Source organism: Python bivittatus, unplaced genomic scaffold, assembly GCF_059951505.1.
Source record: "Python bivittatus isolate LINGU-HERP-01145 unplaced genomic scaffold, Pbiv_v1 ctg000080_np1212, whole genome shotgun sequence".
NCBI classification, from domain to species: domain Eukaryota; kingdom Metazoa; phylum Chordata; class Lepidosauria; order Squamata; family Pythonidae; genus Python; species Python bivittatus.
This window is the reverse complement of record NW_028277035.1, coordinates 39,010,767-39,023,947: the sequence shown is the minus strand read 5'-3', so window position 1 is coordinate 39,023,947 and position 13,181 is coordinate 39,010,767. Positions and strand designations below refer to the sequence as shown.

At 36.3% G+C, this 13,181-nt stretch overlaps 1 protein-coding gene across 2 annotated transcripts in view; it reads right to left on the bottom strand.

Annotated features, from left to right (window-relative positions):
- GRIA1 (glutamate ionotropic receptor AMPA type subunit 1) overlaps window positions 1-13,181 on the bottom strand; it is a 225,055-nt gene that overhangs the window by 51,986 nt on the left and 159,888 nt on the right. For both annotated transcript variants that reach the window (XM_007426228.4, XM_007426231.4), the window contains exons 6-10: window positions 12,973-13,134; window positions 10,447-10,614; window positions 7,457-7,561; window positions 5,965-6,075; window positions 452-658 (exon numbers count right to left, since the gene is read on the bottom strand). In XM_007426228.4, coding sequence (XP_007426290.1) covers window positions 452-658; window positions 5,965-6,075; window positions 7,457-7,561; window positions 10,447-10,614; window positions 12,973-13,134 — 753 coding nt within the window. The remainder of the gene's footprint in view (window positions 1-451; window positions 659-5,964; window positions 6,076-7,456; window positions 7,562-10,446; window positions 10,615-12,972; window positions 13,135-13,181) is intronic.

The window sequence follows — 13,181 nt, the reverse complement described above, 5'->3', positions numbered from 1 at the left end:
TCTTATCAAAGCTGTTGATATGATCCTTTAGTTGATGTCCCAGTCTAGGATCTATGATATTTCAATTCCTCAATTCTTTATCTCCCCCCCCCCCCACTTAAAAAAGCAGGAGAAGAAAAGGTCCTGGTAGCATGATACCTACCCATTTATTTTAAGATGGAGATATTTTGCCTGATACAAATAATTTCAATTAATTGTAAATTGCTGAAATGATTTGACTGTCAACTATATAGTATCATTCATGATGATTAAGGCAGGTTTTCATGTTTTTCTTGCTGTTATTTGAAGAATAATCTCAAGTAACAGCAGCAACTGAATGCAATGGACAGTTACATTGTGAAAAATTATTTGTAATCTCTAGTGCTGAATGATAGAAACAATACTTTTGAAGATGTTCTGGCATCATTAGCTTTTATAATTGTAAACCACTGATTCAAAGCTGGAAACTTACTCCATACACTAGTTCTCCAACCATGCCATTCCACATTTTACTTTCAGAATCTCGAGCACCGTATTTTCCATCAGCAACAATCTGCAAACTGTAGTTGTAGCCAACATGTTTTGCAATTTCAGCAGCTAATTCTACACAATATCCTTCATATCTCATATTTCCTTCTAATGGCTCACTGCTCTTCTTTTGCATCACGTATGGAGCTTCCTGGGAGAAACAGAGGAAGTTGCATGATCAATGCTTCAACATTTTGGCAATGCAAACTTTTTTGCGTAATGTTAGAGTCTTTGCCTTTGATGTAAAGCCCACCAACACCAAGTTAATTGGTTCCACCACTGAACTGCTCTAGGAATACTGCTAGGATACAGCATAGAGGGAAGCAAAAGACAGGAAGCTTCAGAACACAAAGACAGTGTAGGTAAGACGAGAGTAGAATATTATTTCTAGAAATGGAGAAATAATGTGCATACTTCTATAGAGTAAATAAAATTTTAAAATCCCCAGTACATTTATTTATTCAATATACAAAGCTGTAGTAAATAAAATTAAGAATAAATAGCTTTGAGGAAAGTATCTGAAATACAGATTGTGCATATGCACATTGATGATTCTGTTTAAAAACACTATTATGACAAAAGTTCTCAATAGGATGTATGAATGATTTATGGAGGGAGAGACAGCTGCTGTCTGGAGCTTCACCACCACCACCACCACCACCGAATTCCATAAAGAAAATTCTATGAGTTGACTCTATACTGTCAAGCAAAGGCAACTAGTTTACAAAGCTCAGCCACATTATTACTTCACTGACAGAGACCAATAGTCCAAGATACAATTCACTCAACAAGCATAATAAATAAACCAGTACAGAGCAAAATAAAAGTAAAAATTAAATATTAATCAAATGATGTAGGAGGCTATTTAGGAAAACTAGTCCAAGACCCAACAATGCATAAGTATATCTTCTTTATTAATGGCTGAGAGTTAAATCCCTAGCCTTCTAACAGCAACAGCAACAGCAACAAAGCAACAGAAAGCAACAAAGCAAAAATTGGCAAGTCCTCTAGAACAGAGTTTCTCAATCTCAGCAACTTTAAGATGTGTGGACTTCAATTCCCAGAATTCCCCAGCCAGCAGATAGAGAATCTTAAAAGTTGTTGAGGTTGAGAAACACTGCTCTAGAAGTTTTTATTAATAGATCCATTAATAAAAAGTGATATTTTCATTTAATGTTATCTCTGAGAATGGAATGTCATCTTCATTTAATGAAGCGTTCATTACCATTATACCAAAACCTAGTAAAGATCATATGCTAAGTGCTAATTATCAATCTAATTTATTAATTAATGGGAACTTCAACAAGTAATCTCTTCAAAATGATCAAGAGGCTTTATCAAAACTAGACACAGATCAGATAATATTCAGCTGGTAGAAAATTTGCTTGATTTGAATAAAAATAGAAAAAGACAAAGCTGCAAGTTTAGTGCTAAATGTGGAAAAAACCTCTGATAAAATTCACAGAAAGGACATGCTTTTTTTAAAAAAATTGGTGCCTTCAAGTTAGTGTTGACTCCTGGCGACTGCCTGGATAAGTCTCTGCAGTTTTCTTGGCAAGGTTTTTTGGAAGTGATTTCCCCTTGCCTTCTTCCCAGGGCTGAGAGAGAGCAACTGGCTCAAGGGCACCCAGCTGGCTTCGTGCCTAAGGCAGGACTAGAACTCACAGTCTTCCACTTTCTATCCTACTGCCTTAATCACTACACCAAACTGACTCTCATGCATATTACCTTAGCTACATGTAAATTCTTGTCCAGAGTCTCTATGAGATCCTCAATAAAGTGAAGATAAATAGTATTTTTAAAACTTTTCCACTCTATAAAAGTACTAGACAGAGATGTCCACTTTCCTTTTGGATCTCTCTTTAGAACCCCTAGCTTGTGCTATTGGACAAGATTATACTATCCATGATTTTTGTATAATTAGAGTATCAATTGGTATTCTATGCTGATGATATTTTATTGTTTATTTCTGAATCTTGTACAGTACTTTGATTCTGGCTTTGATGCATCTGACTAATGCCTTTGCTCAAATTGCAGGATATTCTATTAACTAGTCTAAGTTGGAACTGATGTCTGTAGGTTTATTCATACATTAAATGGTTATCATTTTGTTATAGGTACTGAATTTATCAATTATTTAGGTATTCTTACCCCAAAAACATTTCTCAAATAAACACTGAATACGAATAAGATATATAAAGAGGTTTCTCTGTACTTTGGCAGATGGGAGTTATTAAAATTAATCTTTTAGGCTAGGATCAACACTCTAAAAGTGAATGGAATTCTCAGGATACTTTATTTTTTGCATGGATACATACTGTATCTGGAAAATATTTTCAAAAACTCAGTATGCTGTTTTGTAAATTTCTATGGGGTTCTTCAATTCTGGAGATACTTTTGAAAAAGATGCAATTGTCAGTTAAAAATGGGGGTTTGGGTTTTCCAAATTTTGAATTATACCATTATGCATACCTTTTGATTAGTAGTAGAACTTGTAGACTTCTTTACTTAGTGCATATTTTCCTTCTTGGGTCCTTTTGGAATATGTGACACCTTTCGTTAACTGAACTGTTTTGCATTCAAAGCAATTTAGCTAACTGAACTGTTTTGGTTCCCAATATAACAGATTTGCTATATTTTCTATTACTATTATATTGATTCAAAAACTGTTTAATATTTTTGAATGTGTATATTCTTTTGAACTATATACTGACTACGTGGATATTGATAGCACAAGAGATTTTATTTATTTATTTAGCAAATTTATATAGCTGCCCATCTCACAAAAAGAGACTCTAGGTGGCATACAACAATTAAATAAAACAATAAATATTGAAAAACAAACATTATTAAAAATATAAAACAATTAATTATTAAAAATACAAACCACCAGGCATAGGAAAGAATAGATATTAACAATGATGGAGCCATCTTAAAATGTCACCAGTCCCTTGGGACCCCCAGACTGTTGACATAGACAGGTCTTGAGGGACTTATGGAACAATAACAAGGATGGAGCTAACCTCACTTCGGGGGAGGATGTTCCATAAGGCGGGTGCCATGACAGAAAAGGCCTGCCTCCTAGGACCCGCCAAGTGTAAGTACCTAGCAGATGGGTCCCGAAGCATACCATCTCTGCCAGATGTGATGGGTGGGCAGATGTAATCAGGGAGAAGCGGTCCCTCAGATAACCCGGTCCCATGCCATGAAGGACTTTAAAGGTTAAAACCAGCACCTTGATACTGATAGGACAACAGAAACTGAGTATCCATGCCCTGATTACTGCCAAAAGATTAGTTCTTCAACATATTAATTTATGGCCCCAATTACCCAGTGGACTGAGCATATGATGGTACTTGTGACTTACAAACGAGTTGCATATAGACGTAAATTATGTATGGATGATTACGATGAAATATGGTAATCTTTTATTGAAAATGTTAGGTAATTGTTCATATGTACATCTATATATGCATGAGAAATCTTTATATACACAGTTTATACTTTTATTATTGTATTTTTTTCTCTTTTTGTTATTTTGTTATATTTTTATTTTTTCTCTCTGTTGTGTTAAATAAAGCAAAAAAGAGAAATAAGCATTTTCCTTGCCTGATCTGCAAAATGCATTATTAAAACAAGCCACCAAGCTTGATAAAATGAGCTGCGCAATAAAACGTGGAGAACTTACTCAAATCTCACTTCCAGAAAAGTGAGGGTTATTATATATCCTAAAATCAAAGAAATAAAACAATTAAGTCTGGCTCTAATGAGCCTCAACCAACTGGATTCCAAGTGCCCATGAGCACTGATGATATTCCAAGGAACTCTAAGAACAGTTCATATGAATTCAGATTCCACTACTTCAAAGGTACTTAAATCTTTATAATGGCAAATCTGCAAACCATATAGCATATAGTGTCTTGGCTTGGGAAAAATTTAAAGCAGTGGAATCACAGTTACTGCCACTGCTGTTTGAAAATCAAACATGGCATTAGCAGCCCAAGATATCTTTAATTTGTTTCTTCCAATTATGACTGAAAAGTAACTTCTAGATATTTGAAGTCTTTACTAATGCTGTTAATCACCCACCTATGATTACAATTTGCATGTCTTTTCGGTAAAAGATACTTATTTTGTTTTAGAGGAGGTAACCAATTTTTCTTTACTGCCGCTTGATAGCAAGCGCTTGAAGATTACACCTTAAGCTTACTTGGGTTGTAAAAGGAATAACTGCATCATCAGCATACAAAAGATCGGGGACAAATTTATTTGCCAGCATTGAAGGATAGAGCTTATTTTTAGGCAGAGTCTGAATTATAGAATTAATGGAGAAACTAAAAAGGATTTCTAAACTATGTGCTTTCTTAACCTGTTTTCACATGGAAAGCTTCCCAAAAGAGGCATTTCTTATTTCACCATAAAATGTGAATATTAGACATGTTTGTAGATACAAGATATCATTCAGTGAAGTCACTGGATTTCTTCAGAAAATTTACACAATAACTCAAACATTTAAATGAAACAGAAGTCTGATGTCCAGCTTTAATCACAACACGATTTTTTCAGCCACAGCAGTCATAACAGCTGCTGTCACATATATCCATGGCCATCTTATCCAAGTGTCACATTATTCAAATATGTGCATATTTGCAGAGAGTTGAAATTTCTAGCCAATCATGTATAAAACATCTGTTTATGGAATGTTTACTAGGAATCTCAGATAATTACAGAATAATAGCATGATAGATGATCAAGCTTCCTCTCCAAGCCCTTAAGGCTGAAAAAATTTAATTCTACTTCTGTTCTGTTGGATGTTTATCCAGCTTCTTGAGAATTTTGAATTGTGGAATTTATTACTACAAACCAAATTATGTTCTTGAAGTTTAGGGGGCTTTTTAAATATAAAAAACAATACTTTTATTTTTCCATGTCAAAGCTATGGTATCTCCTCAGGAATCAGTCCTCTCCATTAAAAATCCATGAGTAAGGCAGTAAAAAAAAGAAAAAAAAAAGATGTCAACCATGTTTATGAAACATATTGCAATGGTGAGAAAAGTGCAGTGTTTACAGTATATTTTTTCCAGCAGCTTATTATTGATATTTGTTTATTTTATATCCCACTTTTTTTCCACGAGATCTCAGGAGTTTTAATGGGGAAACTTTCTTCTTATCCCCACAACAAGAGTCAAGAAAGAAAATCTGGGCTCAAAGTCACTCAATAATTTTCCATGGAAGGGTAGATTTGAATTTAGATCTCCCAACATCTTAACCACTAAATGAGCTATCCAGTTTCATGCCCATCATACAAAGCTTGATAATTTCAAGCATGTGGCAAGTCTTAAAATGCTCCTGCTTTAAATATTTTGCTTCTGAAATTGTACGAGATTCTAAATGAAGGAAAACACAAAACTAGGATAGGGTTTGCTGAGATAAAGATCTCAGTATCAGAATACTTACAAGAATGGTTGTGACAATATAGGTCCTGTTCTGCAGAGTTGTTGTTTCGTTTGCACCTTGCTGATCCGTGATGGTTGGAACAAATTTTTCATCTTCGTTCCAATAACCGATCTAGAAATGATCAACAGAATATTTTATTTATTTAACAAATTTATATGGCCCCCCAACTTACACACAGTGACTCCGGGCAGCTTACAGAGTAAAATATGATATATGGTACATCTTTGGCAAAAATCAGTTCTATAACCTGACACTATAACTGGTGCGAAAACTCATGGTAAACATTGTGAGAAATAAATCAACCACCTTTCAAAAATTGAAATATCTTTGCATTTTAAAATTTGTGGCATTATTGATTTTGTCCAGACCTCCTGAAGGCAAACGCAAAGTGTAAGACATAAGTACTTTGTGTGTGTGTATCATTATACTAATAAAAGCTTATGTGAATCTTTTATATTTTTGATACTTTCTGAGGTAGACCTGATGTTCCTATTTCTCACTCCCTCCTTTTTCATGCACGCATACACAAATTGTACTTAAAACTTTAAACTTTCAATGACTCTGTATCTGTTATAATTCAGAGATTAGATGAGTTTTACTGATGATAGGAAATCATCTGGGAATTAATCTGTGGTTAATACTTGTATGAAAAGTCCTGATCTGCATTTTTCTGACTAATGTATCAGTTAGAATTAAGCTATCAGATTTCAATTTTCCCGATGTCAAGTCACCGTTCTTAACAGATTAATACATTTACTTACTTAAATGTTTTGAGAGAAAATGATATATTTAAATCCATATTAAATATTAAAATAATATTTACACATGTATTTTAGGTTTACAGGATTAAAATATACCACAGCAGAAATAAATGGGACATAATTATCAATTTAAAAAAGCAATTGAGATGGGCAATACTCAAAATCCATTACATTCTACTGTTTAGTTTTTCATTCCAGAATCTTTTCCTAAGGATTAAAGATGACTCTGTAGAAATACCTGCCAGAGTGGATGGGGGTGGGTTGGGATTATATTTACTTTTTTAAATATTGGAGGAGACTGAGATATCTCTTTTCAGCTTTATTTAATCTTAAGGAAGCCTGGTTTGCTTACAAAAGCACTGTTCACAAAGCACGCTGATCTCTGATTGCAATAATAACATTTGATTTGATTTCACTCTTCACAAAGAGGCTCCTTCCCTCACCTAAGGCTCCTGATACCTCATTTATATGGTCATTCCAGAAAGTATTAGAGAAAAAAAGAAACCTTTCTCTGAAGAATCTGTCACTGCTGAAGAAATCCCAAATTTACTCCTACAGAAATTCATGAAAAAAAATGTTTTTACAATCCTAAGAACATACAAAAATAGGTGTCAGAAATAAACCCATTTTTATGCCTTATTTACATAAACTTTTTTAGCTCATGACAAAAACTGCATTAGAAAATAAATGTTGTCAGAAACAAGTTCCATTCCCAAGCTAACCACCTTTACCTTTCTGATCCCATCATGTTTCATTTCAATAACATGAAGGGTGTAATTAGTTCGATGTCCTTTCTCATTAAACTGGACATTGCCTGTCAGTCCTTCAAAGCGCACCTATGACAAAAAAGGAGGAGATCAGTAAGAAAAATGACAATTATTACAAAATTGTTGTACTGAATCTCTCTCCAAAGCTCTTAAATCAGATCAAATGATATACACATCAATGCATATCAAGATTTTTCTTCAGGCATTTTCTTTTCAATTTGCACTGAGGACATAAGCCCATTTAGGTGAACGTAATTACAACTTTCCAGTTCAGACTTTTCCAGTTAACACAGAGCAGATGGGGATGCAGGCAAGCAGAGTTCACATCACCATCTCCTCTATACTTGCAAACAGATCGCCAAAAGGCTAAGATCTTCTTGTACCAAATGTGGAATGTTCTTCTGCAAAAGATAATAGACGGAAGTTAGCCACTGGGTTGGGGAAGGTTATTAAATGGAGAATTTTTTTCACATATCTGCACTTGATGTTACCTTACTAACAAAATCATCATCCCCATCATCTAAACTGTAAAGGATTTATAAACTGCAGGTAGTCCTCACTTAATGACCATTCGTTTAGTGACTGTTCAAAGTTATGATGGTGCTTAAAAAGTGATTTACGACCGGTCCTCGCACTTACAAGTGTCACAGTGTCCTGGCAATCACATGATCGTGATTTGGGTGCTTGGCAACCGTCATGCATTTAAGACAGCCACAGTGTCCCACAATCATGTGATCACCATTTGCAACCTTCCCAGCCAGGTTCCAACAAGCAAAGTCAATGGGGAAGCTGGCAGGAGATCGCAAGTCGCAGTCATGTGATCTCTTGCTTAACTTCTGCAAGTGATTCACTTAACAATCACAACTGGGACTGCTATTGCTAAGCAGGACGGTCACGTGATGCTTCACTTAATGACTGCTTCACTTAGCTATGGAGTTGAGAGTCCCAATTAGGGTTGTTAAGCAAGGACTACCTGAATAATGATGACAAATGTAATAAATTTGTCTGCTGCACTTAAAAGGAAAATAATCTGCTGAGGAACCTCAGTCATACTTGGAAGCTGTCTTTGGATAACTACGCTGAATTCAGTTAGGGTACAAGGAAGAAGGCCTTCCCAGCTGTGTCCCTCTACTTCTGGCATATCCTCCATAAGGAGGTTCACCTATGATGCAATGTTTTTACACCCAGTATCTGTCAACCCCAATGCACAGGAGTGAAGAAATACTTGTACTGAGACAGGCTACAAGAAGAGAACTTTACAAGTCTGATTTTGCTGTATCTCCTCCTAATTCTTATAGCTCAGTGAATTAGGGAGGCATCTGCCTGAGCCACTTCCAAATGTTATCTGACCATTCTGGACTTGAAAAATCCTTTAGCCACTTTTGCCTAGGCAATAGAGCCTGCTTAGCTCCATCAGTGTTCTCTTCCTCACTCTGTACATGCCTGCACTGTTCCTGTACTGTGTTGAAGCCAGCTTAACTCTGAGCTGCTTAAGAAAAAACCACCTGGACCAAGATGCTCTGATAGCAGCTTGCAAGAAATTTAGCCCAGAATGCAGGTACCAGGCCCACCCACCTTTGGACAATTCCCTTGCAGCTATGTTGTCCCATCTTTGTCCAGAAAAACATGGCCAATTGCTTTCCTTCCTGATTTTACTGGACATATATAGGTAGTCCTCATTTAGCGACCACAGTTGGGCCCTGTAACTTGGTCGTTAAGTGAAGTGGTTGCTAAGTGAAACCGTGACTGTGCTTATGATCTTACTTCATCTTTCCCTTGTTTTACAGTCCGGCAAAGGTCATAAATGTGAGGATTGGTCACAAAGTTACTTTTTCATCACTGTTGTAACTGCGAACAGTCACTGTATGAGGCAGTTGCTAAGTGAGGACTACCTGCACAGAAGCCACAGCAGATTTTCTTGAGGAAAAGCTGAGAAAATGAGGGCAAAGTACTCCTGCCTCTGTGCTGCAGCTGGTCAAAATGCAGGGGGTTGCCTAAACCAAAGTAAAGTGCAACAGTTAAACGGGACTGCAATGTTTGAGCTGGCACAAGCTGGAAAACTCTACCTTTGATTCAGAACAACAAAACATAGGGAGAGGTTGGGTTTGCAATAGGCTGGAGGTAAGATACAATGTCATCCATTCCTGCCCTCCAAAAATTGTTGGTCCATTGCTATGAAGAAGCAACCTAACTATGCAGTTTTGCCCTTGGACATTCCTTTTCCTCCAATCATTTCAGAAATTAGCATTGAAATGATAAGTGCTTCCAATAAGGTAGTTTTTACAAATTTTCCCTTTCTAAACTCCCACTTCTCTTAACACCAGAGAATACCTAGTACTGAATGGATTGCATATACTATATAATATAAAGACAGAATAAAGGAACTCTGCTTCAGTGCTAAATCTTAATATGATTTTTTCTGTTTCCATTGTAAAACAATGGAAAATAGTAAATCAAGGGACAAGGGGGTTGACTTAGTTTACTTCCAACAACCTAGCTTTCATCTATAAGACGCATTCAAGCATGTTGCCCATCAGCAGTCTGATATAGTATAATCGAATAAGTATTGTGTAATGTATTATTTATGCATCTGACATAGCCAGCATTCACTCATGTATAAAAGCAGAGTATATCGTGAATTACCTATTATAATTTTATTTTAGGTTGCTGAAACCTTTTAATTCAAGCTTGATGAGATCAGGATCCACCCTTACAAAGAAAGTACATTTTCCCCCAAATGTCCTCAGTCAGATTTCCCCCCCAATGTCTTTTCCTAAATAAGGTGACTTTTCAAGACTACTTTAGAAATCCAGTTTCAGTATAAATATTCAATAGTCATCCTTGACAACATAATACAGATTACAGTCCATAAAATAATGGTTGCATGGAAATTAATGAATAATTCAGATATTTTAACAATGTTATAATCTCTGTCCAGGCTTAAAGTTTCTGACCTGTTGTAGAGCTCTCTGGATGTCAATCCCTTGTCCCCAAGGAACAGCTGGATTTGCAAGGCAATCCCCAGCATTCCCACGACGGGAAATATCAATTCGTTGTTTCCTGAGACTCTGAAAAGCTTCTGCCATTACCCGAACCCCATCATACGTAAGAGCAGATGTGTACTAGAAAATAGATAAAATATGTGTGTTGGCTATTAGGCTTGATTTTGGAAGTGCCTGTTCCTTCTCCCAAGACAGGGATCTTCAAATTCCAGTGTTTAGCTACCCAAAAGCTATTTTGCTAATATCAATGTAAACTTAATGTGCCACAGAGGTAATTTTGTCAAATAATACTGGGTGCTTCAAAAATTAAGAGGAGCAATACTCTGTAGGTTTTTGTGGTCTGAACTGAAGTTGTGATTGTTGTTCCTGGCAGTTGTCCCACTTTTAGGATCTGCTTGTTTCGCACTATTTGCTGCAATTCTTAAAGTAAAGCTATCAATGCATGATGCAAGAAGTTTTATTTTTCAGCCAGCTTATCACAGAGCCTGACACTGATCTGGACTGAGAGGGAACGCCTGGCCCAAGGTCATCCAGCTGGCTTCCAGGTCTAGAGAAGACTAGCGCCTCCCAGCTCCTAGTCCAGCACTTTAGCCACTGTATCTTATTGTCTCTTTATGATCTGAGCTAAAACACAAATTTGGCTGGATTTGACAAGTCATGAGGCTGTATATACAGCTTCTGATTTTTCCTAGACATAGCTGAACGGTAACTTGCACACTTCTCTGTAGGTGTATTTTTATGTCTAATAATATTAATGACAACTATAATTTCCTGGGAAAAGCTGCAGCTGCTTTAAGTAGTTTGCACTCTGCGCACTCCAAAGTACAGCCTAGTTATTATGCTAATTTTGCTTTCAACTGTGTTTTAATTAATCTGTTCTACCTTGAGAGTCATTTTTCCTTGATGGAAATGCAAGATATCCAGAATAATAATGACAACTTGATTTCAGTGGGTCTAATTTAAGCATGTATAAGTCTGGATCCAATCCATTACAGTATTTGTCAGATTTGCTGCCTCAGGCTTTAGAAAATTATACATAGGAAGCTAAAGCCTTCAACGCTACCTTTACAGGGTGCAAGATTTGCATCATAACAAAGTGAATCTCTGGGTGTACATGTTTAGTTAAAAAATATGTTACTCAAAACTATTTTAGATTAAAACTGCTTGCCTTAATATGACAATCCCAGAACATCTCTCTCCCTCCCTCCTCCTCCCTCTCCCTCCACTATATTCAATCTACAATATGACTTACCAATCATTAAAATATTGTCCAAGTAAGGGGGAAAAAAGAACTTATTTTTTGCACAATGAAGGATCTATGAGAAGATATGCAATAGAGTATATATCTTTCTATCACATCTACACAATGATGTGAAGGTGAATTATGTTTTAAAAATTATTTGTTTAAAAGAGTATATAGCACCATATTTTTGTTCAATTCAGTGCAAAGCAATTATTCAGCATGCAACTTGTTAAATAAATTGTTACAGACTCCCCCAAACAGAAGAACAAGGCATGAAATTTCCTTTAGCTATCCCAATGCTAATTAACACATGTAAGTTACTTTAAGGTTGAAATCCTACTTACACACAGTAATTCTTCCAAACCCAAGTCAGAACTAGGATATATTCTATCTGAGCATCAACACTGAATATTAGAGGAACAGTTTCAGATAACTTTCCTTAATTTCTCATACATGTGTTGCACTCTGGCTCTCAGAATTCCCCAAGAATATGTTATTTGGGCATTCTGCCTGGATATTATGTAAGTTAAACACATCTGGAGAAACTAAACTGGGCGAGCTTACAGAGAAGCTGGTGTTCGTACAGCATTAAGTCATTATTAATGAGGAACTCACTGTAATACCCTTCTGTATTTTGTTGCACTGCTTGAAAGTTTGTTGCTAAATTGTTTTTCATTTGCATACATAATTTTGACTGACTGAAATATCTATTCTAAATAATAATAATAATGATAGTGTGTATGCATATGTATGTGTGCATTATTATCTGCTCAAGTCAATCCACTGCAGGATGAAAGCATCTTCACTGAAGATTAGAGACCATAATCTGCCATGTTGATCCAGTACCAGCTGGGAGGTAGATTTTTTTGATTTCCCAATTTAATTCTAAGAAACAGGGACTGGCTCAAAGTCACCCAGCTGGCTTCTGCTCCTAAGGGAGAACTTAAACCTCCTCCTAGTCCAGCACTTTACTACCACACCACACTGATTCATATGTGTGTGTATGTGTGTTTATGCGCTTCAAAGTGAAGATTCTTTAAAGAGCACGCCACAAAAGTCTTCCCTAGATTACCAAAAGGAAACATCAACTTCACTGAAACCAATTTCACTGTGAGTTGCTATGGAAGAAAAGCCCCATACCCTACAGGCTTGATTTTCTGATTCCAGTCTGACAGCACATAACAAGAAAGTGGCATTAACACCTCCTCAAACAAATGGTTTTCAGTACCACTTGCCTTTGGCCTCTTCCAGTCTACCCGAGGTTGTTCCCTGGCATCATTGTTCTTCCACTGTTGCATGATCCTAGCTGGGATGGTGTCTGTGTAATTCACCAACTGGAATCCAGTCACATTTGCTCCACTTTCCTTGAATTTTCCCAGGTCAATATCCATAAAGCCCTAAGGAGAAAAAAAAAGCAACAACAAAAGTGATGAATGAACATATA